This window comes from Equus przewalskii, chromosome 23 (assembly GCF_037783145.1).
Source record: "Equus przewalskii isolate Varuska chromosome 23, EquPr2, whole genome shotgun sequence".
NCBI lineage: Eukaryota > Metazoa > Chordata > Mammalia > Perissodactyla > Equidae > Equus > Equus przewalskii.
In genome coordinates this window covers 19,297,315-19,324,804 of record NC_091853.1, presented here as the reverse complement: position 1 = coordinate 19,324,804, position 27,490 = coordinate 19,297,315, and the positions used below count along the sequence as shown (strand labels likewise).

The 27,490-nt window shown below is 33.8% G+C and overlaps 1 protein-coding gene and 1 long non-coding RNA gene across 3 annotated transcripts; one reads left to right on the top strand and one right to left on the bottom strand.

The window, feature by feature from the left end:
- The first annotated feature begins 1,577 nt into the window (after positions 1-1,577).
- PDC (phosducin) lies at positions 1,578-17,672 on the top strand. Of its 2 annotated transcripts, none has more exons than XM_008514078.2 (4): positions 1,578-1,642; positions 11,328-11,412; positions 13,910-14,061; positions 16,749-17,672. In XM_008514078.2, the coding sequence occupies exons 2-4, from the start codon at positions 11,352-11,354 to the stop codon at positions 17,271-17,273; spliced, it is 738 nt and encodes a 245-aa protein (XP_008512300.1). In that variant the 5' UTR covers positions 1,578-1,642; positions 11,328-11,351; the 3' UTR covers positions 17,274-17,672. The 2 variants fall into 2 exon arrangements, with proteins under 2 accessions (XP_008512300.1, XP_070447267.1); XM_070591166.1 differs by lacking the exon at positions 1,578-1,642 and adding an exon at positions 11,172-11,237.
- Positions 17,657-25,388, bottom strand: LOC139078909 (uncharacterized). Its single transcript, XR_011532097.1, has 2 exons — positions 25,350-25,388; positions 17,657-21,919 (listed from the first exon to the last, which is right to left on the bottom strand). It is a non-coding gene; the product is annotated as an uncharacterized lncRNA (long non-coding RNA).
- Positions 25,389-27,490: the final 2,102 nt, after the last annotated feature.

Genomic DNA, 27,490 nt, shown 5'->3' with positions numbered 1-27,490 from the left:
TACTTTCTCTGCATTCTTACACTCCGTTAAAAACAACAAGAAAGGAATGTTTAATGGTAAAAGCCATCAACAATGGGGAAAAATGAAAGGAAGAAAATACCAATAAAGCTCTAAAATTCAGAAAGCAAATAGACCCATAAATGACTTGGCCAATCTGAAAAAGATTTATTAAAAGCCTGTAGTGGGAAAAGATGAAAACTAACTCTATGCCATAGAATATCTCTTTTATACTCCTAATGTTGTAGTAATTATAACACTGCATTGTGATTATCTTTTATTTCTTTAAAGATTGGCACCTGAGCAAACATCTGTTGCCAATCTTCTTTTTTTTCTCTTCTGCTTTTTCTCCCCAAATCCCCCCCCGTACATAGTTGTATATTTTAGTTGTGGGTCCTTCTAGTTGTGGTATGTGGGACACTGCCTCACTGTGGCCTGACAAGTGGTGCCTTGTCCGCGCCCAGGATCCAAACCGGCGAAACCCTGGGCCTCGAAGCAGAGCGCGCAAACTTAAACACTTGGCCATGGGGTCGGCCCCTGTGATTATCTTTTTACTTGCCTATTTCCTCCACTGGACTGTGAGCCCCATGACATAGGGAATAGGGTTTAATTTTCTTTATATCCTCAGTGCTTAGCCACTGCTTGCTTGACACAAAGTAGGTGCTCATAACATAGTATGGGACTAATGAACACATACTCATTTTACTGTAATAAATAAATATTCTTGTAATTGCTGTCTCTTGCCCATTTGATGCATTCTATAAACTATAAACTGAGTACACTTAGATCATAGAATATACATTCTACGAGGTAGCCTTGAACCAATAGTCCTATTGCAAAGGTCTTGTTTCTGAAGACTCAATAACACTTTTTATAAAAGCATCCCCTAGCAAAGGTTAGTCAGTCAATAAATTGTTGTTGCATAAAAGTTCATTGTTTTGAATGGCACATGGAGGAAAAGTGAAATGACCAACATAATGAAACAACCAAGACTTAAAAAAAATACAATAAAGCAGAGGGAAGATTAATAACAAGGCAGAGGTCATTAACATTACTAAAGACTATATTCAAACTTTTCCAGGATTTTTTTTTTTTTTTTGCCAAAACAAAAAAATTAAGGAATAGCAGAGGCTTTAATACACAAGACATTTCAGGGCACTTTTTAAAAAGGGAGAAGTAAATAGCTGTTCGGTAAATTTTACAAGAAAAAATGGACTACACCAGTGAAGTTATTGAGATGGATAGTTATCACAGTTGGATCAAGAAAAATTTCTTGATGAGAAAAACTAATTTTCATTCAGAAAATGGCAAGCGACTTTCTGAGAACAGATATCAGTCCATGCTGGAAAGAGAGAAAATTTTTTTCTCGAATAACATAAAATAAGTGGACAAAGAATGACACAAAATAAGGATTTCAAGTTCTTTGATTTTTTTAGTTTATTTGTTTGGTTTTGCCTTACTGTTAATGAATAGGCTTTGTTAATTCTCTTATGTCAATCCTATTACTTGTTCAGAGCTATTTCTGCCAGGGTCATCAATATCCAGGGAGCTTAAATCTGAGCTTAAATCTGTCCAAGCTCAAGGGGAGTTCAGTAGACAGTAGACAGGAACATAATCAAGGACACCGGGAACAGAGAACCAAACTGTGAGTCCTTCTTAATAATATAATTTAAAAAATTTTACCTTAGGGGAAAGAATAATGATTTCACTGTTTATTTATCATTGTGTGTTGTTTTAAATTATTTCAAAGTAACACTGACTAAGGATTTATCTATTCTAAAGACAATTAAATACTGTGTATCTTTTCCTCCTAAAGTGATTTGCACAGGTTATCATCACCAATGTAAATTCAGGGCAAACATGGAATTTGGAGTCTGATTTTCTAGAAAGTTAAAATAAAACCATGAATAGAGAATTAATTTTGAAATTCAAAATTTTTCAATACTCCCTTTGAGTGAAGGGATAACTAAAGGAAAGAAATGATGATTCCTTGTACTTTGTATTTGAAAATTTGACTCCCAATCTGTGAAAGGGCATATTACATTCTGTACTAAAGCACTCAGACCTCTCACCCAAACACTTAACCAGTTGTGTGTCCTTGGGCTTTTTTCTTAATTTTGTATTTTTGTGTGTTTTTCGTTTTTTTAATCTTTAAAGTGGGATAATAATGTCTGTTTCAGAAGATTATGTCAAAAATTTAATGGGACAGAAAACAATGTTTTAAAGTAAAAGAATACAAACAGTTTGTTGATATTTTCTAAATTAGGTAAAATTTTTCTTTCAATTGTTTATTTTTCTTCTATTTCTCTCCCATAGAGGTGATAATAATAAGCCTTACAGTTTTCATCATGAAAATGAATGAGGTAGGGTTTTCCCAGGTTTTGTCACAAAATATTTTTATGAACTGAAAAAATAGCTTGTAATTATAGAATTTATTTTAAATATATATATTTTTGACCATTATACATGGTAGTTAGAATCACCTAATATTAAAGCTAGAAAAAAATTTTAGAGATCATCTAACTCATCATGGAAATTTTTGTCTAAATATAATGTTTATAGACTGGATTTGATATTATATGTTACTATCAAAATATATATGAACCATTCATGACAATGTCTTTAACGGAATTCAAACAAAATGTGCTGGAATTTACAAGACAGAGAGATATTCAAAACAAGATATCTGCTCTGAATTTTCTGCAAGATACTGACATTTCTGTTTTCTTACAATAAGTAAGATAATATCTGTATGTAGTAAGAGCAAACCTGGATAGGTTAATATCTTTTTCTTTTATTAGAAGAAAGAATTCAGTTATAATTTGAAAGTTCATATTTTCCAAGAATAGTTTTTACTGATAATACTGATTGACAAACAGAGGATTGGTATTTGTTATGCATTCCTGACATACAAATTGTTTAAAAGGCTCCCTACTTCTCCCATCTGCCCAGCCTGATTTGTTGAAAAAGTAAAATTATTTGAGAAGGGTAGAAGCTAAGAAAATATTATATCTGCTCTGCAATGTCTCATATCAAAGTTTCTATCACAATTCTTCTATCAAAGTTATGCACTTTAGATACTAGAGAGGGGAAAAGTAAAGTAAGGGATGTTTTTAATAGCATCAAAGTGTGTTTTATATGTACAAGAAAGAAAACTAACATTTGCTTAGTGCCAACCATTTGCCTAGCATTTATTTGTTACAGCCATTTTGAGGATAGTGTGTCCTATAGTCCACTCATGCTTCTGGGGATTTATTTTTAAAGACAACTCATTATGATACAAAAACGTAAAAGTTGACCTACCCCCAAATTAACAACTAGAATGACAAAAGATGGCAACAGAAATCCTTGAATGTTGTTACTTGTCTCTGCAAAATCCTACTCCATTAGACAACTGAAATTCAGAAAACATATATAAACCTCTATGACATAAACGCTAAAAGGAAAACCAAACAGAAAATCACTTAGGATTCGTAAAATCATAGGTAGAAAAGTAAATTCATTGGAAAACAAGTATGTTACATTCAAATTACATCTTCACCGCCCATTTTCCACTTATACACACATCTTCAGAAAATCTTTTTACTATTATTATCCAGACATTTCATGTACATTTTATTAGCCTATATTTCATGACTCCAAATTAATCTCCCCTTCAGGTTTCAGATTCTTAAATGCCTTGTAGCAAACAGACCTTACTAGAAGCAAATCACAGTATTATGATAAAGGACCTTAGTCAGTAATGAGATAGGAGAATATAAAACAGTTTTGAGATAAATGTATAATATATGTGACTATGTACACACGCATATATATTCTTTGGGTGGGGAGTTAATTAGGCACAAGCAGTGCATATATGTATTTATTCCTTAATAAAACTTAGATTAGTTTGACTACATCTATTATTAATTTTAAATATTTGGTTTTAGTATTTTAAATTTTTATTACTTATCATTTTCAATCAATAACTATTGTTTCTACCACAAAATAATGTCGAGTTTACATAATACGTTTTATATCATTTAATCTTCACACAGCCTTTTGAAGTCAACATTATTATTACTCCAATTTCACAGATAAGAAAATTAAAGCACAGAGAGTTTTAGTGATTTGCTCAAGGTGACACAGCCAATAACTGGCAGAGCTAGATTTGAACCCAAGTGTGTATATATTAACCATTATGCTGTCCTCCCACTTGCAAGCAATGTAATACATGGTTCCTGCCCACAAGAATCTTAGTTTTTCCTTGAAGGAGAAGTCATATAAACATCAATTAGCACTTTGAGAAATTAACTGATATATTATGAGGCATAAAATCCTCTCAATATTGATATTAAACCTAAGACCACATTCCTCTTACTAAAAATCTCTAGTTCTCAAAGTCACTAAATAAAATAGTGGGGTAGGGTAAAGAAAGAGGAAATTACAGTTTGGGTGAAATCATTAGAGCTACCTTTATGATTTGAGAGACAATGGAGGGCTCCACAAGCTCAGTAATAACTCCCAAGATCTGACATGGTGCTGTCAGACCTTACTGATGAGAAATTCCCACCACTAATCACTTTTTTTATTAAGAAAGAAAAAGCAGAACCGTTTTCTACAGGAGCCCAATGTGACACTGGGGAAGACAGTCATGGCAGGGGTTAAAACGTCTGACGTAAATATATTAGCACTGGTGAGAACATTAGCCTGGTTTAGTTGATCAGATTAGCTCGCAGTCACCTTGGAAAACACAGCAGAGCAGAGATCTAAGGAGATGTACGTTCAGAGGTGGAAAAGGATAGCACATGAAGCCCTGCAAAAGTGAGCAGCATACAGTGCGATACCCTATGGAGCACAGACCAAGACACAGAATCCAAGTTTCTATTAAAAGTGAAGGTGAAGCAGAATTTCTATAGATTTTTCTCCACCTCGCAGTTTTGCTTGGTTTCAGCCATCCAATAATACAATATATTCCAAGTATGCCTTAAAGGTAGATAATTTGCTAAATTCTACTTTAGTTGAGTTAAAGAACTATTTTAATCAAGCACTTCAGTATGTGATTCCCAGTCAGTTATTTATATCCCATGGTTAATCATGTTCAGACACAATAAAGTCATTTTAGTACAGTAACTTCTCTGAAACAGCTTCCTACTCCACGTGTTTCCAGAAGGAAACATATGCATTCAGGTATAAAAGAGAAGGAAGATTATTTGTTTTAAATTGCACAACAAAAAAAATTATCTTATTTTGAAAATTTTACATTGGATCCACTTCAATGCTCTCTATTTTCTGCATTATGTCCATGGAAAGATGTCATGCATGTCACGGGTAGAGAGGTAATTTTAACGTTTGGTTGTGTAACGTCTTCACTTTGTACTCAGCGAAACCAGTATCAGAATATGGCATGTAAAACCTTTAACTACAATTAAAAATTTAAAAAAAGGAATGAAAACATTTACCTGAACCTCAGCACTACTAAATAAAACAGAATACTTCTAGTGAGCTTTTTTCTCCCTGGCACTTACACCTTTTATTTCTCAATGGAAAATAACAGTTATTGAAATGCTTAAAACAACTTTTTTTCCTCTGTGCAGAAAATATTGCTATATGATGTATTCTTGGGTGTACTACTAGTTACTTCATCTAACCTAGACTAAGGTGAACCCATATACTCTATCCAATGTCTATGTATCACTCTCCTGATTTACAGTTTTAGAGCAATAGTCTAGATTCTATTGCAGTTAGTATAGGACACCAATATTTTCCTTAGGACATCAGAACCACCCAGTGACTAGCCAAGGAAATAACTGGCATTTGTATAACCTGACATGTAGGGGCTTTCTGGCCTATATTTTTGTAGGACCTTCTGTGGTATCCCAGCAATAGGGTCCAGAAGCAGGCAAAGAACTAGTGAAGGATCCAAAAAATGGACAAGTTAATCCTAGGTATGCCTCTTTTCCCCAACTGCAATTCTTAGAGCATAGATGGGGAACCCTGAGAATTCCAGAGGCTCCAAAGCTTTAGAAATTAAGGAAAAGGCAGGTTATATAGGCCCAGAGCACAGAAATGGTAGCCAGCATCTACATAATTTAGATAATTCCTTACAAAAGTCAGAGCCAGGTGCTATGGACTGAACTGTGTACCCCCAAATTCGTATGTTGATGACCTAACCCTAAATGTGATGGTATTTTCAGATAGTAATTAATATAAGGAAGTAATTAATGGTTTAACGAGGTCATAAGGGTAGCGCCCTGATCCATAGGATTAGTGTCCTAATAAGCAAAGACACCAGAGAGCCTCCTCTCTCTCCACCATGTAAGGACACAGTGAGAAGGCGGCTGGCTGCAAGCCAGCAAGAGAAGGTTCACCAGACACCAACCCTGCCAGGCCTTGATCTGGGACTGCTAGCCCACAGAACCGTGAGAAAATAAATTTCTGTTGTCTACGCACCGAAGTCTGTAGCATTTTGTTACAGCAGCCCAAGCAGACTAATGTACCAGGAAACTGTGTTTTATGTGATTTTTGACAAATAGAAAAGTGGCAGAAAGTTTGAAAGACTGAAATGTCAGTTTTGAAAGATAAACCACACATTGAGAAGATTTTTATATAAAATAGGCTACATAATAATGGGACAAAGAAAATAGGCTTAATTTTAGAAATTGATCTTAAAGATTGCTGCAGCCATAAAATTGTTACTTCGATTACATTTAAAAATTCAATTACTATTCTTTTAAGTGTAGTATTTAAGTATACAATTAAATATATAAGTATAGATATAAAAGTATAGAATTAAGTATAGAATTTAAGTATAGAATTAATTCTTTTAAGTGGTTGATGTGAGCCCATGAGTGAAATATCTCACTTTGCTGCAGAAATCTCCACACAAAGCTCAGGGTAAGGTTTCCATAATTTTGCTACACATGCAAGAGTAGTTCTATAAAGAGCATTTCCTAATTTTATTTTGATACATAAATGATATATATTGCCTATTACACTTGCTTTTATAAATGATCCAGAGACATAGGACTGATGATAAATTCTCAATCAATATGTATGATTGTCAAGAACCAACAGCAGGCAAAGCCATATTCTCCTTTGTATTAACTTTCCAGAGCCATTAGCAGTCATTCAGAATTAATTCAGATAACTTGAAATTAACAGACTTTTCTATTACATTCAGTATAAACTAATGAAGTTTAATTCCTAATAGAGAAATATGTCACTCAAATAAGTACTATCTCAAGGAATTTAGGGACGTGGTGACTTATTGATTTGTTATTTTCCATATCCTTATCTTGGTTTTAATATTTATACAAAAATTAGGTTGGTTTGTTTTGATAATTGATGCATTCATTAAGTATTTTACTGAAGAGGTGATGGCACAGTGGAAAAAAAACAAGAATTTTGGAGATTTCAGAGTAAGAGAAACCTGAATTTGAAACTTGCCTCTACGAAATCCATACTACCTCTCTGAGCTTCTGCAACTCACTTAATCTCTCCGAGCCTGAAAATCCACATCTGAAAAATAGGGATAATAGTCTTGTGAGAATTAAAAATAGTGTATATAAAGTACCTGGAACACAGTAGGTACTTTATAAATTGCTCCTATCATTTGTGTAGTTTTTATAACATGTGAAACAATTATAAGAAGTAAGACAATGACAAATAAAAACTCTGTCCTCAAAGAACTTACAGTAGTGGAGAAAAAGACCTGTAAACATAAGTCTTAGAAATTGTTGCGGATGCTAGGAGAGAAGTCAGTCTAGGGTACAGAGATGAGATGATCCCGTTATTTGAAAATTTACCAGTCAACTACAACAGTTCTAGTTCAGGAACACTGAGAATCTACAAGTCAATCCTAAACTAGATATTCTGATTAGATTAGATCAACATATTTGAAATGATTAACAAATGTCATCACAGTATCATGTGAACAAGGATAATGTTGATAATGAAATATTTTAGGGGTGGATTTGGGTTTTTTTAAAGAGTCCTTTAAAACTAATGTTTAAGAACTTTACTCACTCCTTTTCTACTCTAGATCATCACTATTATGTGTGAAACAGGAACTATAAGCAGAATTGATTAAAATTGTCTCATTTTATTTTTTAGTAATTATTAAACTACGGTTGGAAGGTGTTAAAGTTTTGAGGACAAAGTCTGAGAAATGTTATCCCATATAAGTCATTGTTTTAAATTACTATAAAAATCCCAAATTAAGAGGAAAATAAAACCTTAACTTGATAGAACTATATTTTAAACTATATTTCTCAGCCAATATTACCTTTTTACTTTTATTTTGAAGAGTTTGGTAGTACCCTTTTGAATGAATGATATTCTGTCAGAGGTCATCCAAAAATTAACAGTTTTTATTAATTGAAACAATATTATAACTGTCTAAAATCACAAAAGAACAACATCACAGATTTTTACAATACGTAAGATGGAAAATAAAGTAACTCTTGAACCACAGTAAATATTGGTGAAGGTAGCAGTTTTTTTATCTTCTTGCCCTACTTTATCACCAATTTCAAATCACACACAGATGAGTTTACTATCACCCAAAGTCTTGTAATAATCCTATTGTTATTTTGAATCCTTTAACCTAAAGCAGACATGGTATTTTTTTAACCACTAATAATACCATTGCAAACCAAATGTTGATCATATTTTTTAAATGACTTTTATATTGTATATACAAACATAAAAGATATATTTTTACTTTATTTTGCAAACTCACATAACACTTACTATGTGTCAGGATCTAAGCACCTTCCAAGTACTAATTCGATTAATTCTAGGATACTAATGCAAATACTGAAGAAGATAAATTATTTGAACAATAATATTTGAGAGTGAGTTGATGACAGGGGATATTAACAGGATATATCAAATATATCAACAGCTAATTACACTCAACTTGTGTCTTCCTCTAGTGTCTTCAAGCAGTGCAAGCAATATGCTCCATGTGTCAAGATTTTTCTTCCAATTTCTGTCTCTGTTCACAGGTTCTCCTAGTAGTAAACAGTAGTAAATTTCACCAATCTTTGTGCCCTAACTCAAATGAAGGCATTAGGTAAGGATGGACTCTGTCTTTACTAACTAGGCAACTCAGCTGACATGTCTTAGTATTTGTGAGTGCCATACTGGATGAGTGTTGTTTTTGTAATTTAGAGCCCAGGGAAATGCCTAGCACATAGTCTATTCTTGACATATACTAATATCACATACATTAATCAATGAATCAGGTTTTTTCCCAAGTAACTGGATTACCTTTTCAGTAAAAAGAGTATTTGAAATTGGCAAAAGCCTTTTTGAAAAATGAAATTTTTTTCTTCATCAGATTTCCAAATACATTGGCACGAAGCAAGTCAGGAAGCAAGCTATGCTTCTGTCTCTTCAACATCTGAAATGAAATTATTTTTAGATTTTCTTAAACCTTATGTATATTTATTTTGAATAGTAGCTATGCTAAATTAACTATCTACTCTTGCAAAACAAAAAAGACTGGCTGAGTGTCCACTTTCCTAGGGACTAAGCAGCTATTGAAGTTATCAAATAAGTTTCCATTACTTTGTTCTTTAGTCTTCTCTTGAAGCAAATTAATAATATTCATTTTTCTTAGATGCAAAAATTATTTTTAAATAATTTCAGTAAGCAATTAAGTAGCTTCTCTTGTCCAACATTTACTTATTTCCATTTTCCTTTATTCCCTTTTCCTTTATTCTTTCTCATTACTAAGTCCATTTAAATTCAATATTCTTCATTGCACTTCTACTTAACATAAATATTGGAGAATGGATTGTTATTCGCTTGACAGACTTTTCTTAAAACCCTTTTCTTGTTCAAGGAAGTAAAATCAAATTGGCAAAGACATTTGACCTCTAGTGATTCCAGGTAGGGATTGTCGTGAGGGAAACAATAAAATTATGAGACCAGTCCAAATGTTGGGAGCAGAAGTCAAAGTAAAAAGGAATCAAGACAAAGATTTCTGGTTTACCATTCTGTGCCTTGGGAAAGCACCAAACAGACCAAGTCCAAGGCTGAAGTGCAAATCAGTAAAAAACTAAGATGGAATCAAAGCACAAGCTGGACGATATCATTGCTTAAAACTGACTTCGAAAGAGGCAAAGGGGAAAAGGTGGAGGAAGAAGGAAGAGTAAAAAGATATATATCAGTATATCCTCCCTGACTTGGAAATTTCAAGAAAATCACAACTCTGTGGACCCCATAGGCAATATGCTAGTATAAATAATAATAGAGTTTTCCAGATAATGGAAAAATAAATAGCTTAGATTTAGTGTGAACCAAGAACAAATACATTCTACATGAGGGCATCAAGGAGTTTCCTATGAATAAAACTTCATGTGCTTTTGGTAGATTTCGTGATGTATTTTAGCTTCTCAAAATTCTGTAGTTTTTCATTTGATTGGTGGATAACATCACCAAAACTTGCTTTATGGTATGGAAAGAGGTTGTGGTGGTAGATTTATCATAAGACTGTTCCTTAGATCATCATTGTTTAAGGCCAATTTAGAAGCTGGATTTGTCCAACTAGATCGAGAAAAATGACTCTATTATAGTATGGTAACTTCCAAATGGTGTAATAGTTTACGATTTGGCTCTAAAATCAAATCTAGATTCAAATCTTTGTTCTGCTACTTACTATGTGATCTTGGGCAAGAAACTTAAATCCCCTGTCCTTCAGCTTCCTCAGTTGTAAAATGGCATTCACAACTGTCCCTGGCACATATGTCTGTGTGAGAATTAAATTATTTTGACACATAGAATAATTGGAACAATGACTGGCACATAGTAAGTATTCATAGTAAGTATATAACTATTAATAATTAAAACATTCTTATATAAAATATTTGGATGTAATTTTATGAAATTAGGTAAATAAAAGTAATAAAAAAGAAAAATATTACACTGTAAGTAGTATATAATTATTAAAACATTTTTATTATATAAAATATTGGGATATAATTTTATGAAATTTGGTAACTAACAGTAATAAAAAAATTTAAAAGGTGAATAAAAAATGTTCACTAAGTACACAGACCTAAACTGAAGGCTTTTTAAGTAAAAGAAAAACAAACTATGACTTACGTAAAATCCTTAGGTTCAGAAATCTTTAATAATATAAGTATTAAATTAATGCTGTTTTATGATGTAGACAGAAACATTCTAAACATTTCATCACTTAGTGATAACCCTTAACCTACCACGGAACCCGGCAACAGGAGTATATACATGTATGCGTGTGTGTGTATATATATACATGTATATATGTCTTTGTATCCTAGAATTCATCTATCATCATTACTTCTTTGTTCCTCCTATAGATTATATGAAATCCAACCCCTAAAATGGAAGAAGCCAGAAGACAAAGCTTGGAGGAAGACTTCGAAGGACAGGCCACACATACAGGTAAGCAAAGCTAGAAGAAAAAAGTCACTGCTAAATTAAAATTAAATCCAGAGATCTCTAATTTTCTTATGGCTACTATCCAGTTAAAATTTAAGTAATATCTTTGAATGATTTAACAGAATCATCTGAAAAATATTTGAGTGGGTAAATTAATTTGAAATCAGATACTCTTAAAACAGTTTTATTTAGATGTCAAAGAATAAGAAAACCACTGATTATTGAAAATTTCCTCTTGTCCATCTATCACATGACCTCTCTATCTACACTATAATTAAGCCACTTTCCTCTCTCCTCATTCCCAACACTATGGACTTTCCTCACAATCGTAAACAAAATAAACCAAAAGGAAAATAAACAAATTGAGTTTTTAATTTTAATTTTTTGAATCTGAAAAAAATAAGGGGAGCGATACAACATTCTTAAATCAAATGGATTTCGATATTCCTCCAGAAAACCTAAGACTTCAATTCATTTCATCGAGAGCTTGTTTTCTTAATCTGTTAAATTGTGTGTAGCTATCTATATACCACTACTGAGACTTTAAAAGTCAAACGGCATGGCTTACGTTTTTAAAATCAGGTTTCTCTTAACTCTATTGAATCTTGACTAACATTTCCTTCTCTCTTTTAATAATATGAATTGGAACCTTTAAATTTAGCCAGAAGTTTGAACGAACTCATCTGAGTACTAGACAAAATGCATGGGAATTCATTTTATGATGGCAGTGTGAGGAATATCTTTCTAAGTATAACACAAAACCAAGAAACTATAAAGGAAGATTGATAAATTCAGCTATAGAAATGGAAGAAGGAAAGAAGGGAGGAAGGAAACATCTGCTGTCTGTTAAAAATCATCTAGGAAAAAAATCCAAAAAGCATTTAACAAATTGAGGAAAACCTTTGCAACTCAATTGACAGACAAAGGGTTAATTTCCTAATACATACTAAAAGCTCCAACAAATCAATAAGAAAAAAACCCAACAACCAAATGGAACAATGGGCAAAAGACAGAACAAACTATTCACAGAAAAAACAAATGGCACTTACAAAGTTAGAACTATAGTTGCAAAAGTGTGCAAAAGTAAAAAAGTTTAATAATACATTTTGGAAAGAGACATCCTTATACATAACTGGTAGGAGTGTAAATTGGTACAACCTCTGTAAGGGCAGTTTAGCGATATCAAAATTAGAAATGTATATACTCTTTGACCAAACAATTTTATTACCATAACCTATAGATAGACCTGCACAGATAGAAAAAAATGTACGTGCAAGGTTCTTCACTCAGAATTATATGCCATAGGAAAAAAGTGGAAGCAACAATGTACATCAATAAGAAACTAAGTAAATTAATGTCTACACAATGGAATACCACGCGTCCATTTTTAAAGAAAGAAGGAATCTCTTTACGTATGCATGTGAAAAAATCTCTAAGATATATAATGAAGTAAGAGGAAAGACAAGGTGAGGAAAAGTGTGTATAATATACTACCATTTGCAAAAAACAGGAATAAAAAAAGATTCTATTTTCTACACACATAAACACATGCTTTACACATGCATATTTTGTATATGTGGAAATATCTAGAAGACAAAAACTACACAAGTAAACAAAAAAATTGATTAGCTGAATATAATTAATATACATAAATTTATCTTAAAATTATATATTATATAAGTTAAAAATTATTAGGTAATATGTAGGAGAGAGACTACACCCACAAATATAATGCAATATTAAAGTATGGATATGGTTAAGCTTTAGTGAAGAATATTTAAAACTGCATATTTTCAAGAATTTAGACCTTCCTCCAAGCATTATTATTATTTATCAAGGCAATTGAACATCAGAATTATGGCTGGATCATCCTTGATTTAACTAATTTTCTTAAATATGCAAATCCCACTCTTTCTATATTTGTAAAAGACTCTTAGAATCTTAGAAGGAATTGAATGATTATGTTACAATTTTCTTAAAGCCATTTTAGTTTTGTTAATTGAGGTCAGGCCTCCTTCTCACTGGTTGTTTTTCATGTGCTATTGTTACTGTTGTTTTCTGAAACTTGATAGCATTTCAATTTGCTTCCTCAACAATCCTAGTTTCCTTTGTTAATAGTGTGGTGCCAATTTTAGTTTATTGCTGAAGCTTCTTCTTGAATAAAAATGCTATTTTCTAAAATTCTAGTTTTCTCTGTATACTCTAATTTTTAAATATCTTTACTCCCAAATTTTGCCAATAATTCAAAGTGCATAATTTGTATTTTCATTAATGCAGATGTTTCAGAAACATTCTTTGCCAAAACCCATTTAACAAGACTAATGTGGGAGAACATTTTTACGAGCAGGGCAGTTAGAAATTTCTAGCCCAAACAAGATGTTTGTTTCTGATGCAGAAGATGACAAGTCTATTTCCATGGTGATACATACACAAATTTCAGTTGTATAAGTAGCCCTTTAAAAATAAAAAGGGAAACAATTTATTTTTAATTTTATTCCAGGACCCAAAGGAGTAATAAATGATTGGAGAAAGTTTAAATTAGAGAGTGAAGATAGTGATTCAATTCCACCTTGCAAGAAGGAGATTCTCAAACAAATGTCCTCTCCTCAGAGCAGAGATGACAAAGACTCAAAAGAAAGATTCAGCAGAAAGGTAAGATAAGGAAAAACCAATAGTAAATAATTTACAATGTGTTTTTAGTGTAAATAACTCTAAAGAATCACTTTAGAAACATTATAAAATACAGACACATTTCAAAGATATTTATTACAGTATTGTTTGTACTGGCAAAAAAAAAAAGTAGAAATGAAGTCAATGCCTATGAAGGCATTCCATACTAAGAAATATGTGGCAGCTATTAAAGAACGAGTTACAAATGCATGAGTTGACTTAGAGGCAGTTCCACACTATAAGAAAGCAAGATACAGAGAATGTTAAATTACATATATGATCCCATTTTCTACAGCAATGAAAAAAATACCCCACTGAATATGTTATTATGCTTATGTGATTATATGAGCATGTATGTAGAAAGGTATGGAAAGATTCTCACTAAGTTGAGAATATCATTTATTTGGAAGAGTGGGATAGGTTGAGAGTTCTCAACTTCCACTTTGCAAGGAGGAGGGAGAAAGTAAGCAGAATAAGCCACACTTTTTTTAAAAACATATCCATGATTTTTTTTGCTGGTGAGGAAGATTCACCCTGAGCTAATATCTGTGCCAATCTTCCCCTATTTTGTACATGGGATGCCTCCACAGCATGGCTGACGAGTGGAGTGGGTCTCCCACTGGGATCCAAACCTGCAAACCTGGGCTGCCAAAGCAGAGTGTACTGAACTTTAACCAGTTGGCCACAGGGCCAGGCCTCATCCATGATTTTTTTTTTAAAGCAGTATTCAGAAAAAAAATCTCACTTATTTACTTGTCATATAATACGTATGCCTATGTGCATAAAGAGATACGTTAAAGGTGATCTCTAAAATGTTAATAGAGATTATCTCAGAATATTAGAGTGGTGAAACAATTGAATTTTCCCATCTGAGGAATTGTAACAAAATCTCCTCCATTTGTTTTAAAGTGATGTGAAGAGAAGAAGAGAAAATAAATGTGAAAAGTGTTTGGAAACATGTAAAATGCTATACAAATGAGAGGCATTATAATTATTAAAGCTATCGTTCTACGGTTAAGCTTTAGAAATGCATCTGAACACCTAAATGTCTAGCTGCCTGATTATGTGAATGGAAGAAGTTTTCATAAGAATGCTCAAATGCATGTGTAAATTAATATCTGTATAGTTCAGCCTATTAAATTAACAGAAGAATGGCAGCAACTTAAAAATTATACGAAACATTTAACAATTTTTAGCGTTAAAAGAAATTGAATTGGGACCATAATCTTAAAGCAGAAAAAATAATATAAGAAAAAGAAAGAGGACATTAGAAAAATAAATGTGAGGCAGAAACAAAAGGAAGTAGTAAAAGCACCAGATATTTCTACTTAACCTGAATCTTAGTATCTTCTGCAAAATGAGAGTCAAAGTACCTACTTCATAGGTTTGTTGTGAGGATTAAGTAAAATAATCTATGTAAAGTGCCTAAAACATAGGTTTTCCATAAATACTAATTTCTTGCCTTCTTGGTTCTCTACTTTAAAAATTGTCAGCAGTTGCTACTTGATAAATCAGTGGCAGCTGATCCCCCCAGGGAGCCGTCCAACTTCCATGGTTCTGGGCTGCTCCACTTCTCTTAACCATACTATGTCCCATCTTTGCTCCCTTATATCTTTTTGTCTTTAAGGGTGTTCAACATTTTATTGAATAAGTTAACTATGGTATAGCTATGAAGAAAGGTTCCACAGGTAATTTTATATGCCAGCTGTAGTGAAAAGTAGCTGTCTTGGAAGATAGAAGTTAGGTCTTTTCTCTAGCCTAAGCCAGTGGATAAGAACACCTGGAGGGCTTGTTTAGACATGGCACACTCGGCCTCACCCTTACAGGTCTGATTCAGTAGATCTGGGGTGGTGCCCCAAAATTGGCAGTGCCCAGAACTTCTCAGGTGATCCTGATGCTCCTGGTCCAGCATTAATCTCTCGGCTAATTTGATAAACTCCAAATAGTAGTAAAAGCTGTCTTGCTTGTATTCCATCCTACATATTCCAGAAAATCAGTAAGTGATAAGATACAATCTTTTCAATAGCTTTTGTGGAGGATACACTAATGTCCAAAGGCATTTGTTGGGGACACATTTAAATGCGTGTGCATGTGCATGTGTGTGTTTGTATACATTTTTTTTTTTAATGAAAGTCACTCCAGAGTGGCCCTTGCTAGGGTTTTTTCACCCAAAGTGATGGGGAGTCAAGTGGCACATTTCTGACTGAAATCACAACCATCTCATGGCTCAACTATATTCGGAAATAGTAATGCATGCATTTAATCATGAAATAATTACTGAATCCCTTTTATGTGCCAGATATTGAAGAGTGACGACTGAGACAAAATTCCTGAGCCCGTGGAACACATCACTTATAAAAACTATTAAACAATTAAACAAATAAATGTATAATACAATATAAGGTAGTGTTTATTGCTATGAAGAAAAATAAACTAGTAAAAGAAATAGAAAGCATGGGGTGGGGATTCTTTTAGGTAGCATAATCAAAAAAGGTGACATTTGAACAAGGCTTGAAGGAGGTGAAGGAGAAGCCCACATCATGAGTGGGGGCAAGGGCGTGTAGAAGACAGCAAATGTAAACCCCTTGAGTTGAGAACGGCTGTGGTGTGTGTAAGGTACATGAATTTCTGACTGAATGATGTCTACCATTTCTTTTCTCTACTCCCAGATGAGCATTCAAGAATATGAACTAATCCACCAAGACAAAGAAGATGAAAATTGCCTTCGTAAATACCGTAGACAGTGTATGCAGGATATGCACCAGAAGCTGAGTTTTGGGCCTAGATATGGGTTTGTGTATGAGCTAGAAACTGGGGAGCAATTCCTAGAAACCATTGAAAAGGAGCAGAAGATCACGACAATCGTTGTTCACATTTATGAAGATGGCATTAAGGGCTGTGATGCTCTAAACAGTAGCTTAGCATGCCTCGCAGCTGAATACCCTATGGTCAAGTTTTGCAAAATAAAAGCTTCAAATACCGGTGCTGGGGATCGCTTTTCCTCAGACGTACTCCCCACCCTGCTCGTCTACAAAGGTGGGGAACTCATAAGCAATTTTCTTAGTGTTGCTGAACAGTTTGCTGAAGAATTTTTTGCTGGGGATGTGGAGTCTTTCCTAAATGAATATGGGTTACTACCTGAAAGAGAGATACATGCCCTAGAGCAGACCAGCATGGAAGAAGATGTTGAATAAAGATTCAGTTTGTCAATATCTCACCTTTCTCCTTTACACAATGAACATTGATTTTGGTAGTATCCATATTCTTTTAGAGAACACCAAGTACGGCCATGGCTATTCTAACTTGGAAAAGAAATCAGATTGACACTAAAATTATGTGATTAGCATTTCTTAGTATTTAGTTATTCAAATTGATATAATGTTTTACTACAAAACTTATAGTCTTCACCAACATATTAGTAGACAGAGGATATGTATAACATTGTGACAGTTTTTAAAAATCCCCTTCAAGTTATGTGTTGACTTTTTTACTCCCTGTTTTTTCCTCAGTGTTATTATTTGGGCTTTTCAAATTATATTACTAATTATAACTTTGCTTGTGTAATAAAAATAAAGTCTCATGAGGAAATAAATTTTCTATTTGAAGTCTGTTTTTTCTCAAATATTACATAATCCAGGCCCCCAAAACATTATATAACCCAGAATACAAAAAAATTATCATTCACTAAGCATCTTACATTGCAACCAAACTAATGCACAAGAAACAAAAACATTGTGCCACATTACTGGTAGTGACATGATGAAGTCTATTCAGAAATTGATAAATAATAATGCACACCCGAAATTACACAAGGCTATAAACCATTATGATCTCAAGAAAATTACTGGAAAAAAATGAGTATTTGTTTAAAAAGTACAATTTCAAAAGCTAACCTTATCTAGGAAAAAAGGCAGAATATAAGCAAGGTCTTTTTATTCTTTGGACAAAATAATATTTTGTAGTAACAATAATTACAACGATCATTTATTGATGACCTATGATGGGCCAGTATTTTATACATATCATTCTAATTCTTAACTACAATTCTCCAAGTAGATAATATTACTCCCATTTTATAAATAATGAAACAAAAAAAGAGGAGCGAAGCATACGTTCTACTTTTATTTCCCTTGAAAACACTTCTCCTACACAAACACATGGAAATGCAAAATACAATATAATTTGAAAAGTGTTTTTAAATGCATGAATGAGCTGAAGAGTGCGATAAAAGAAATGTCTAGGCGTCTGAATCAGAGTGGAAAATAATGGTGAGTTAGAGCTGCAGCAATCTGGCCTTGATTGCTTGAATTTTGGCCTTGAAGACATGGTCCTTGATAAGTAACTAAAAATGGGCTTCCTGTGAGAAGGGTGCTTAAAACAGGTCTGCACATTTTCCCCCGGTGGACCAATGCTAAAACCAAACGCTTGTCACAAGTTCTAGTCTCCACTCTCCTAAAAGACTATTTGATAGCTTCTTTTCTTTTCTTAAACCTTTTATACCCTATTTCCCTGATCCAAACACTTCACTTTGCTCATACCTCATTGAGAAAATAGAAGTTATCAGATGAGCCCTACCTCATCCTTCTGTCACCAACCTAAAATGTGCATCTGCATGTAAACACTGTTTCCACTGATGTGACAACGGAAGAAATGACCATGCAGCTGTCTAAGGCCAATTGATCAAGCTCTGTTGTGGATCCTATCCTTCTCATCCTCACAGTAATTTTTCTCCTGCAATTATTTTCCCTCTCTCTGTATCATCTATTTCTCCTTTTCTCTCTGTCATATTATTCATACTGCTTGTAAATAGTTTTTAAATTGCCCACTACTTAAAATATGCCCACCTATAATTTTAAATTTCCAGCTATCCCTCACTCCTCTGCTTTCCTTTACAATCATATCTCTCAAAAGAAGTATCTAAAGTCATCATCTTTACTCCTCATTTCGAATTCTTTTCATCCCACTCCAATCAGGCCTTTGTTCCAAGCACTCTAATTACAGCTGTAGTCATCCTGTCAAACTTAGTGGCCAATTCTCATTCCCTATTTTATTCTATCTCCTATAAGCATAGATCAGAGCTGACTACCTCTTCTCTTTTTGTGTCACTTCTTTTGGCTTCTTTGAAAACACACTCTGCTTGCTTGACTTCTATCCTACTGACAATTCCTTATAAGTCTCCTTTGCTGACTTCGTCTTTAAACACTCACCCTAATCCCCTCATGTCCACAGTCTTATATACCATTTATATTCAGATCACTTTCAAATTCACATTTCTAGCTTTACCTCTCTCCTAGACTCAAAAATCCTGTGTCTCAACTGGAGAAAAGGAGGAAAGAAGGAAAAGAATGGGAAAGAAAAAGAAGGTTTGCAATTGTGCTAGATATTGGTGATACAAAGATGGGTGAGACAGAATTCCTAACTATGGCCAGCTTACATTGACCAGTCCTTAACATCTAGTTGCTGCAACAGGTGCTGTTTCTGCTCATGAATCTAAAATTCCACTTTCTATTTCTCTTTATGAACTGGGAAAGGCATTTTAAATGCCCTATGGCCTATTTCTAGGTTGATGAATACTAGACACATCACAAGGAGAAAAAGTGCTGGGAGGGAGACATGCAGGGTAATTATACATAAAATAAGGAGCTTTTAAAAAAATACTTTAACATGTTTTCTCCTATCCAGTAATTGCTAACAAATTTATTAATCCCACACAGAGTTCTCTGCTAGGGAATTACTGAATTTAAAAAACCATAGCAAAAGACAGGATCCTTATACAAGATAGTTATAATTTAAAACTCCTTAGTGGAACAACTCTAGATTGACACTAATTCCATGGACTGGAAGTAAATACTTAAAAAAATGATGGCAAGGCTGTGAGGAATGATAGTCAAACATGTATCTCAAAGAGAACAATATTTTAAGAATAAAATATAATTACTTTTCCATCACTCGTCATTATTAGCTGCAATGTAGTGCAGTTTTGTAGGGCAGGGGTAGAAAAGCATAGCGAAACAGTGAAAAAAAGACTCATCTATGGAAAAGAAGAATAAAAATGATTGCTTTGAAAGATTCCTGTTCAATGAAAGTTTAACTCTTATAAGAAATAACCCATAATGCCTTAATTTAAAATAGAGAGCTAGCAAGCTTAAGCAGGACTAAACCCAGGAATGTATTTAACCCATAATTGCCAAAACAAAAGTAACTAGGTGGCACCTGTGTAGGGAATAAGTGATGATAGCAACCATTCTCAAAATAAGCACTTGGTGACTAATGGATGCCAGAATGAAGCTTTGATGGCAACACTCATCAGGAAGAGTCAGACAAAAGGCAGGATTTGACTAGAATATCTGAAACCTGCTGCTGCAGAAATCCAGGATTATAAACTCCCCTCATGTAAACACTTAATCTGTTCTTATATTTGACAGGAGGAGAGGAAGAGACGATTTTTGTCTCAGCAAAAAAATGAAGTTTTAAGTGGAAAGGTTTTAAAATGTCTTAACATGTTTCATAACAATAATAACTAGAATAGACTTGAAAGAAAAGACAAGAATGTTAGCTGTAAAATATGAAAATAATAGGAAAATTTCTAGGGAATAGAAAAATTATCTTGGAAAGTGAGAAACTCATTCAGTCGTTTGTTAATGAAATATTTATTGATCAGCTGCAATGTGCCGTGCAGTGTCCTTGACCTTAGGGACTTCAAAGTAAAGAAAATAGACTTTTAAACAGCAATAGATGATAAATGCATCTATATGTCTATCTATATGTCTATCTATATCTATGTCTATATTAACAGTAGTGGTTAATATCCTGAGCACTGGTGCCAGCTTTCCTAAGTTTGAATCCACTCACTAATTTTGTAATCTTGGGCAAGTTAGTTAACCTCTCTGTACCTGTTTCCTCAACTGTAAAATAAGGATAATAATAGCATATCCTCATTGGGTTGTTATGAGGAAACAGTAAGTAAATTGTGTAAACTACATAGAACAGTGCCTGTCACATAATTAGTATTACTCGAATGTCAGTTTTTATTGTTATCATTACTAATAGAAATATATAAAGTAAAATAGTGCATATAGTACTTAGATATAAGATCTTAGAGATATGCTTATGTAAATAGAAGCTAATTTATGAAAAAGTTAGGATGAAATTCATCCATCCCAAACACACCACTCATATTCCTCTATATAAGGACCATATTAAGAATTCTACATATTTGAATTGAAAGAGAGATCCTTAAAAACTGCCATTCCAAACTGACTGTAGAAACCACAATAAACATAAGTTAAATTAATTCTGAAAACCAAAATGCAGAATAAACAACATACAAATAAGAAGGAGATCTACAGAATTTTTAGGAGTTTTATAACTGAATTTATTGCAGAATATACTTATGATCATATACTTAGCTGTTCAAAGATGCCACCATTAACATTTTGGGTGAGATAATTCTTTCTTGTAGGGAGTTGTTGTATACATTGTAAGACGTTTAGCAGTATCCTTCGTCTCTACCCTCTAGATGTCAGTAGCACCTATACCCCAGTTAGACAACTAAAACTATTGCCAGACATTGCCAAGTGTCCTCTGGAAAGTAAAATTACCCCTAGCCAAGAACCACCTACCTCTACATACAAAATATATACCTTCTGTCTCCTGAGTTCCATGGTGATGGAAGTTTATTTATCCATCATCATTCACCTGGACCACTGACTCATTTTCTAACTGGGCTCCATGACTCTCAGACTTCACATTGACACAAAAATGATCCATAAAGGATGGTGGGTGGGTGACGGAATCCCAAGGCTCTCAGGCCATGCAATTGAAAGTCTTCTTAGAACATCTGTGAGACAAATAAAAAGAAGTATAATTGTAAAGATTCTTTACATATAACATTTGGGGATATAGACACTCTTCTTTTTTCTTTTAAAGATTTTGTTTTTTTCCTTTTTCTCCCCAAAGCCCCCTGGTACATAGTTGTATATTCTTCGTTGTGGGTCCTTCTAGTAGTGGTATGTGGGATGGTGCATCAGCGTGGTTTGATGAGCAGTGCCATGTCCGTGCCCAGGATTCGAACTAATGAAACACTGGGCCACCTGCAGCGGAGCACACAAACTTAACCACTCGGCCACGGGGTCAGTACTATAGACACTCTTCTTAATGACGTATGACTTTTAGGGTTGAAGTGGTTGTGTGTGCAGAAAGACAGTACCTCCAATTACTAGAAAAACATATTCTTTCAAAAGAACATAAACTTAACAGCAATCTCTCTCTAGTCAATTTTCAAGAGTTTGATCTTTAATTGCAAGTTTGAAACCTAAAAAGATTATAAAGACTACTATGGTACTGACATAAATTTAGATAAAGATATGCTGGTTTTATAATAAAAGTTATTACTTTTTACAGCAATTAGACTTGGAAAAATTATATATATGTATATGCTGTTTCAATAACACTTGTGCCTTTAATAAGAAAATTCTGAACAGCTATTTAAAAAAATACATTTGTCACAGGCATTGGTTGTATATCCTGTTATGAAAATAAAACACTTCACAAAGAAGTTATATATTAAGTTTCTGGAACATGTATAAAGGCAAAACACAATGTAAGTCATGATAATTAAAGAATTCCTGTGGAGGCAATGTCACCCATGCTGTGGAAGAGTAGCTTTGGAGATCCCAAATAACATAGCTAACATTTTTATGTGTGTTATGAAATATAACAATTTCACATACATTACCTCATTTGATTCTCACAAGTGCCTATGAGGTAGGCAGAGCAATGGTTTTAATACGTGCCGTTCAAGGATGGAGAACATTTTTTTTCAGCTTTATTGAGGTATAATTGACAAATAAAATTGTAAGACACCTAAAGTGCACAATGTGATGATTAGATATACATATACATTGTGAAAGGATCGCCCCTGCCCCACAATTGAATTAATTAACACAGAGGATGGAGAAATTGAAGTGTTTCTGGTTAGGTGACTTGCCCAGGTTTATACAGCTAGTAAGATGTAGAGCTTGAACTTAACCTTGGGCCTCCCAATTCCAATGCCTACACTTCTCATTACATCATACTCCTTACCTAGCAGTCACCAACACAAAGAATATATTAACAACCAAATTTGTGATTCTTTAAGATTAGAAGATCTGTCTTTAATATATTTCATGTCCATATGTCAATTCAGTAGAAAAAAGAACAACAACAAAGTTACCTGGAATACAGATGAAGCTTCAGTAAGTCTTAAAATTTCAACAACTAATGCAGTGGCCACAGCTCTGGCAGAGACAACAGAGCTAAGTATACAGTAATCTCAATTGTCAATTATGGATTTTCCTTATTTGGGCAATAGCATTTAAGGAAAACATGGTTTTTATCTTTAATTGAGGCTCTCAGCTATAACAAGTATCAAAGTCGTTTTATCTTTCCGGGCTCTTTTTTGCCATAATATACTTCTAAAAATTAGTTTTCATAAAACCAGGTGTTTCACTCTAGGCTATTTTATTTCTCAGAGAGTCCCTCCCCACTCCCAATCCCTGAGCACATACTAGCTTGATTTAATCATGTTATCTCAAAAACAATAATTCATTTTTAAAGTCTGTCATTTATTCATTGTTGACACACATAATTATCTCCCCTACAGGGTTCCTGTTCTAACAAATTAATGCACTTTCAACAGGCAATGATAATCACACTTGAAACTGAACTTGCCAGGTAACTTGAGTTACAGAGATTTAGAGGCTTACATAAAACATTGTGTTAAGTCCCATAGAAGTTTAGAAGCACAAGACCATGGCTATCCATTACATTTACCTTTTCTTAAAAATAAATACAGATGCCATTTTTGCTCATCATTTTTCCTACTTTGAGCATTTCAGGAGAAAAGGAATTTTTCATTTTATTTTATTGTTGCTTTTATTTTGGTGGGGAAATGAGGAGAAATTTTAAATCTCCATTTGACTTTTCCTGAGGTGGAGCAGCAGAGAATTGCTATCCATTTGAAACTAGAGTTATTTTACTACTCTTCTCAGTTCCACAGTGAAAATTTGAAGTAGAAATAGTTCCAAATGTGACAACAGTAACAAGAAACATAACTGACCTAAACTCACTAGTTTAAAGGAATATATTTTTGAAATAGACTTAAAAATCCAAGTACTTGCTGTTTAAAAGAGATACATTTAAAGCATAAGAATACAGAAAAGTTGAAAGTAAAGTGATGAAAAAGCTGTAACAAGCAAATAATTTTTTAAAGCAAGTATCATTAAATTAATATCAGACAAATGAGCTTAAGGAGAAAAAAATTACACCTAATATTCACTATTACATCTAATAATATAGAAATGGTCATTACATAATGATAAAATGGTACATTTCACTAGGAAGATCTATCAATTTTAAATTTATATATACCTAAAAAATGTCATAAAATATACACAGTACAAATTGATAGAATACAGGAAGAAAGTGACTAATCCATCATCAGAGAATTCAGTACAGTTCTTTCAACCCTTAATAGATCAAGTAACAAAAAATTAGTATTTATGTAGATATTAACCATACAATTAACAAGCTTGAGCTAAGGGACATGCATAAAACGCTACAACCAATCATTAGTGAACTTACCGTTTTTCCCACTCTAGCACACAAAGAAGATTTTCAAAAGTTAATAAAACTAGGACATTATAAGACAGACTACATTTTAGGACCACAACGCAATTAAGTGGAAATTAATAACAAATATATATTTGTTACTAATGACAAATGTATACATATACTACTAAATAACTCCTGTGTCAAGGAATAAAATTATACTGGAAATTCAAAATTATTAAAACTGAAAAATAATAAATACGTCAAAACTTCTGGGATAGAGCAAAAGGCTATATCAGGGAAAATTATATTCTTAAAAATATAAATTACAAAAAAAGAAAGAAAAAATAAATGTATCCAACTTAATAAGTTAAAAAATAAGGTAAATCAATGTAATAGAAAAATGAAGAAATAGATACGAGCAGAAATAAATAAAATATAAATTCGATCTATAGATAGAATCCACAAAGTCAAAAGTTGGTTCATTAAAAAGACTAAGAGAAGAGAGAAATGTCTGCCAGATTGATGGCAAGGGGAGAAGCATAAATAAATAACATTTCAAATTTTTAAAAAACATATATACAGACGGCTGGGGTTAAAAAGAAACACAATGAACAACTTAATGTTAACAAATTTGAAAACAGACAAAATAGAAAAGTTTCTGGAAAAATATAACTTACCAGAATTGACTTAAGAAAAATAGAAAGTTTGAAGAATCCTGTAACAAGCAAAGAAACCAGAAAAGTAGTTATAAAATATTACCTTCAACAAACCAAGGTCCTTACATCTGAAAGCTATATAATGTTACTACCCAATTTTAATGCAATAAAAAATAAAAATTAAAAAAAAAAAAAGTCCAGATGTACTTACAAGTTAATTCTATCAAACTAACAAGAAACAGATCATTTTATATAGGCTTTTCCGGACAACAGAAACAGAGAGAATAATCATGAATTCATTTTATTAAACTAGGGTAATCTTGATACCAAAACTAGACAAGGAAAGTAAATGAGAAAGGAAGACTACAGGCTAATGTCACTTATTCGTATGGGTGCAAAAATTTTAAATAAAATACTAGTAAATTGACTCCAACAGTATATGTAAAAGATAAGATACAACCAAGTTGGATTTATCCCTGGAATGTAAGGCTGAGTGTATAAAGTTCATTACTCAGTATAGGTTATGCTCTCACCCTAGCCTTGATGTCATTAGTTGCTGGCGTCACTACCCGTGCCCCTTCCTAACTCCAAGCCATATAGGTGCAGCTATCAAAACTTATAGCAAGTGCAATAGCTACTCACTCAGGCTGAGTGAGCCATGTCCCCTGATCATTGAACCCAGAATCCAAACTCCTCAAAAACACTGAGATTAAATCTGCAATAATTCTTAACTTTGCATTCATCACAGTCAACATCCAAAGTGACAGCTCCCTGTAACTCTTCCCACTCAGTACTACTTGCCCACTCCCAACTTGCCATTTGCCGTAATACTCCACCGCACCATCATTCCCATCCTCTTCCCCTTCCCCTCTAAACGCAGCATACTTGCCTCTATTTCCAAACTCTTCTCCAAGCATTCCTTCCACATCTTTGCTATTACTGAAACCTGGTTCTTCAAAAAAGGTTTATCACTTTCAAGTGGTGACTGTTTATTCTTTCAAAATCCAAATATCATTGTTGACACTCTCCTTTACTCAAAATCATTATTCCAACTGGCTTCTGTAAAAAGTCTTATGTACTTTTTAAAAGGCTCATGCCATTTGCCTGTATCACTTTTCCTTCATCCTTGTAACTGTCAACTACTGACATTCTAATCACTCTCCCTCATTTATTAAAAATTAGACATTTGAATACACAGCCTTCCTTTATGCTTCAAGTTCTATCATCATGTTGGAACTTTATCATCATGTTAGAATTATTATCATTATTCTAGCAGACTACCTTTCCATAATCTGGACTCTCTGTTCCTTGACCTCCCCATTTCTTGAGCTCCAATAACCTACTTTACCTCAGCTACTCACTTAATTTGTTATCATCTATGTGTTCTTTCTTCCCAAATCACCATTCCAAACATCCTTACTTATGATTACAATCATGTCAAGTGATGTCAGCATCATAGTGGAGTGAGCTGTTCCCTTAGTCTCTCCCCTCTAAGATACAACCAATAGGACATTCATGAACCAACAGAGGATATCCATATAGCACAATAGGAAGTCTGAGAGGTCCACACAGCCTTACATCTGAAAGTGGTGGTACTGGATCCCTGGGAAGCAGTGGAAGGAGGTCAGCAGTTCTCCTTCCTCTCCCCTGTGGCAGCGACCTAGAGTGCAGGACTTCATGCAGTGATTGATGCATGACTCTAAGAGGATGCAGGGGAACAGGCAGGCCTCGGCGTGAATGCTTTTGCTTTTGGAGTTGCATCCCAGCCCATGAGAATACTCCACACCGAGGCACCTCAGCCACCACATGGGTAATCCCACCAAGCCCAGCAGCTCAGGCAGTCTACTAGTGAGTACAGAGTGGGCACACACATGAAAGAAATCTCCTTTTCCTCCCACCTAGTACACCAGCTCAGCCAGTTGGCCGGCGCAGTGGATCTGTGTGTGATCCACCAGGCATTGGTGGCCAGTGGGCAGATGCAGATAAGCCCTATTGGCACAACTTCCAGTTGAAGGGCACAAGTGCCAGTGAACACAGTATGTTCAGAAAACAGCTCCTGACTCCCACAATGGTGGCAGGTGGAATCTGTGACCAGATACTACCACCATGCATGAGCAAAAGTCCACTTCATTAGACACCAAGAAGAAATACATTAACACTTC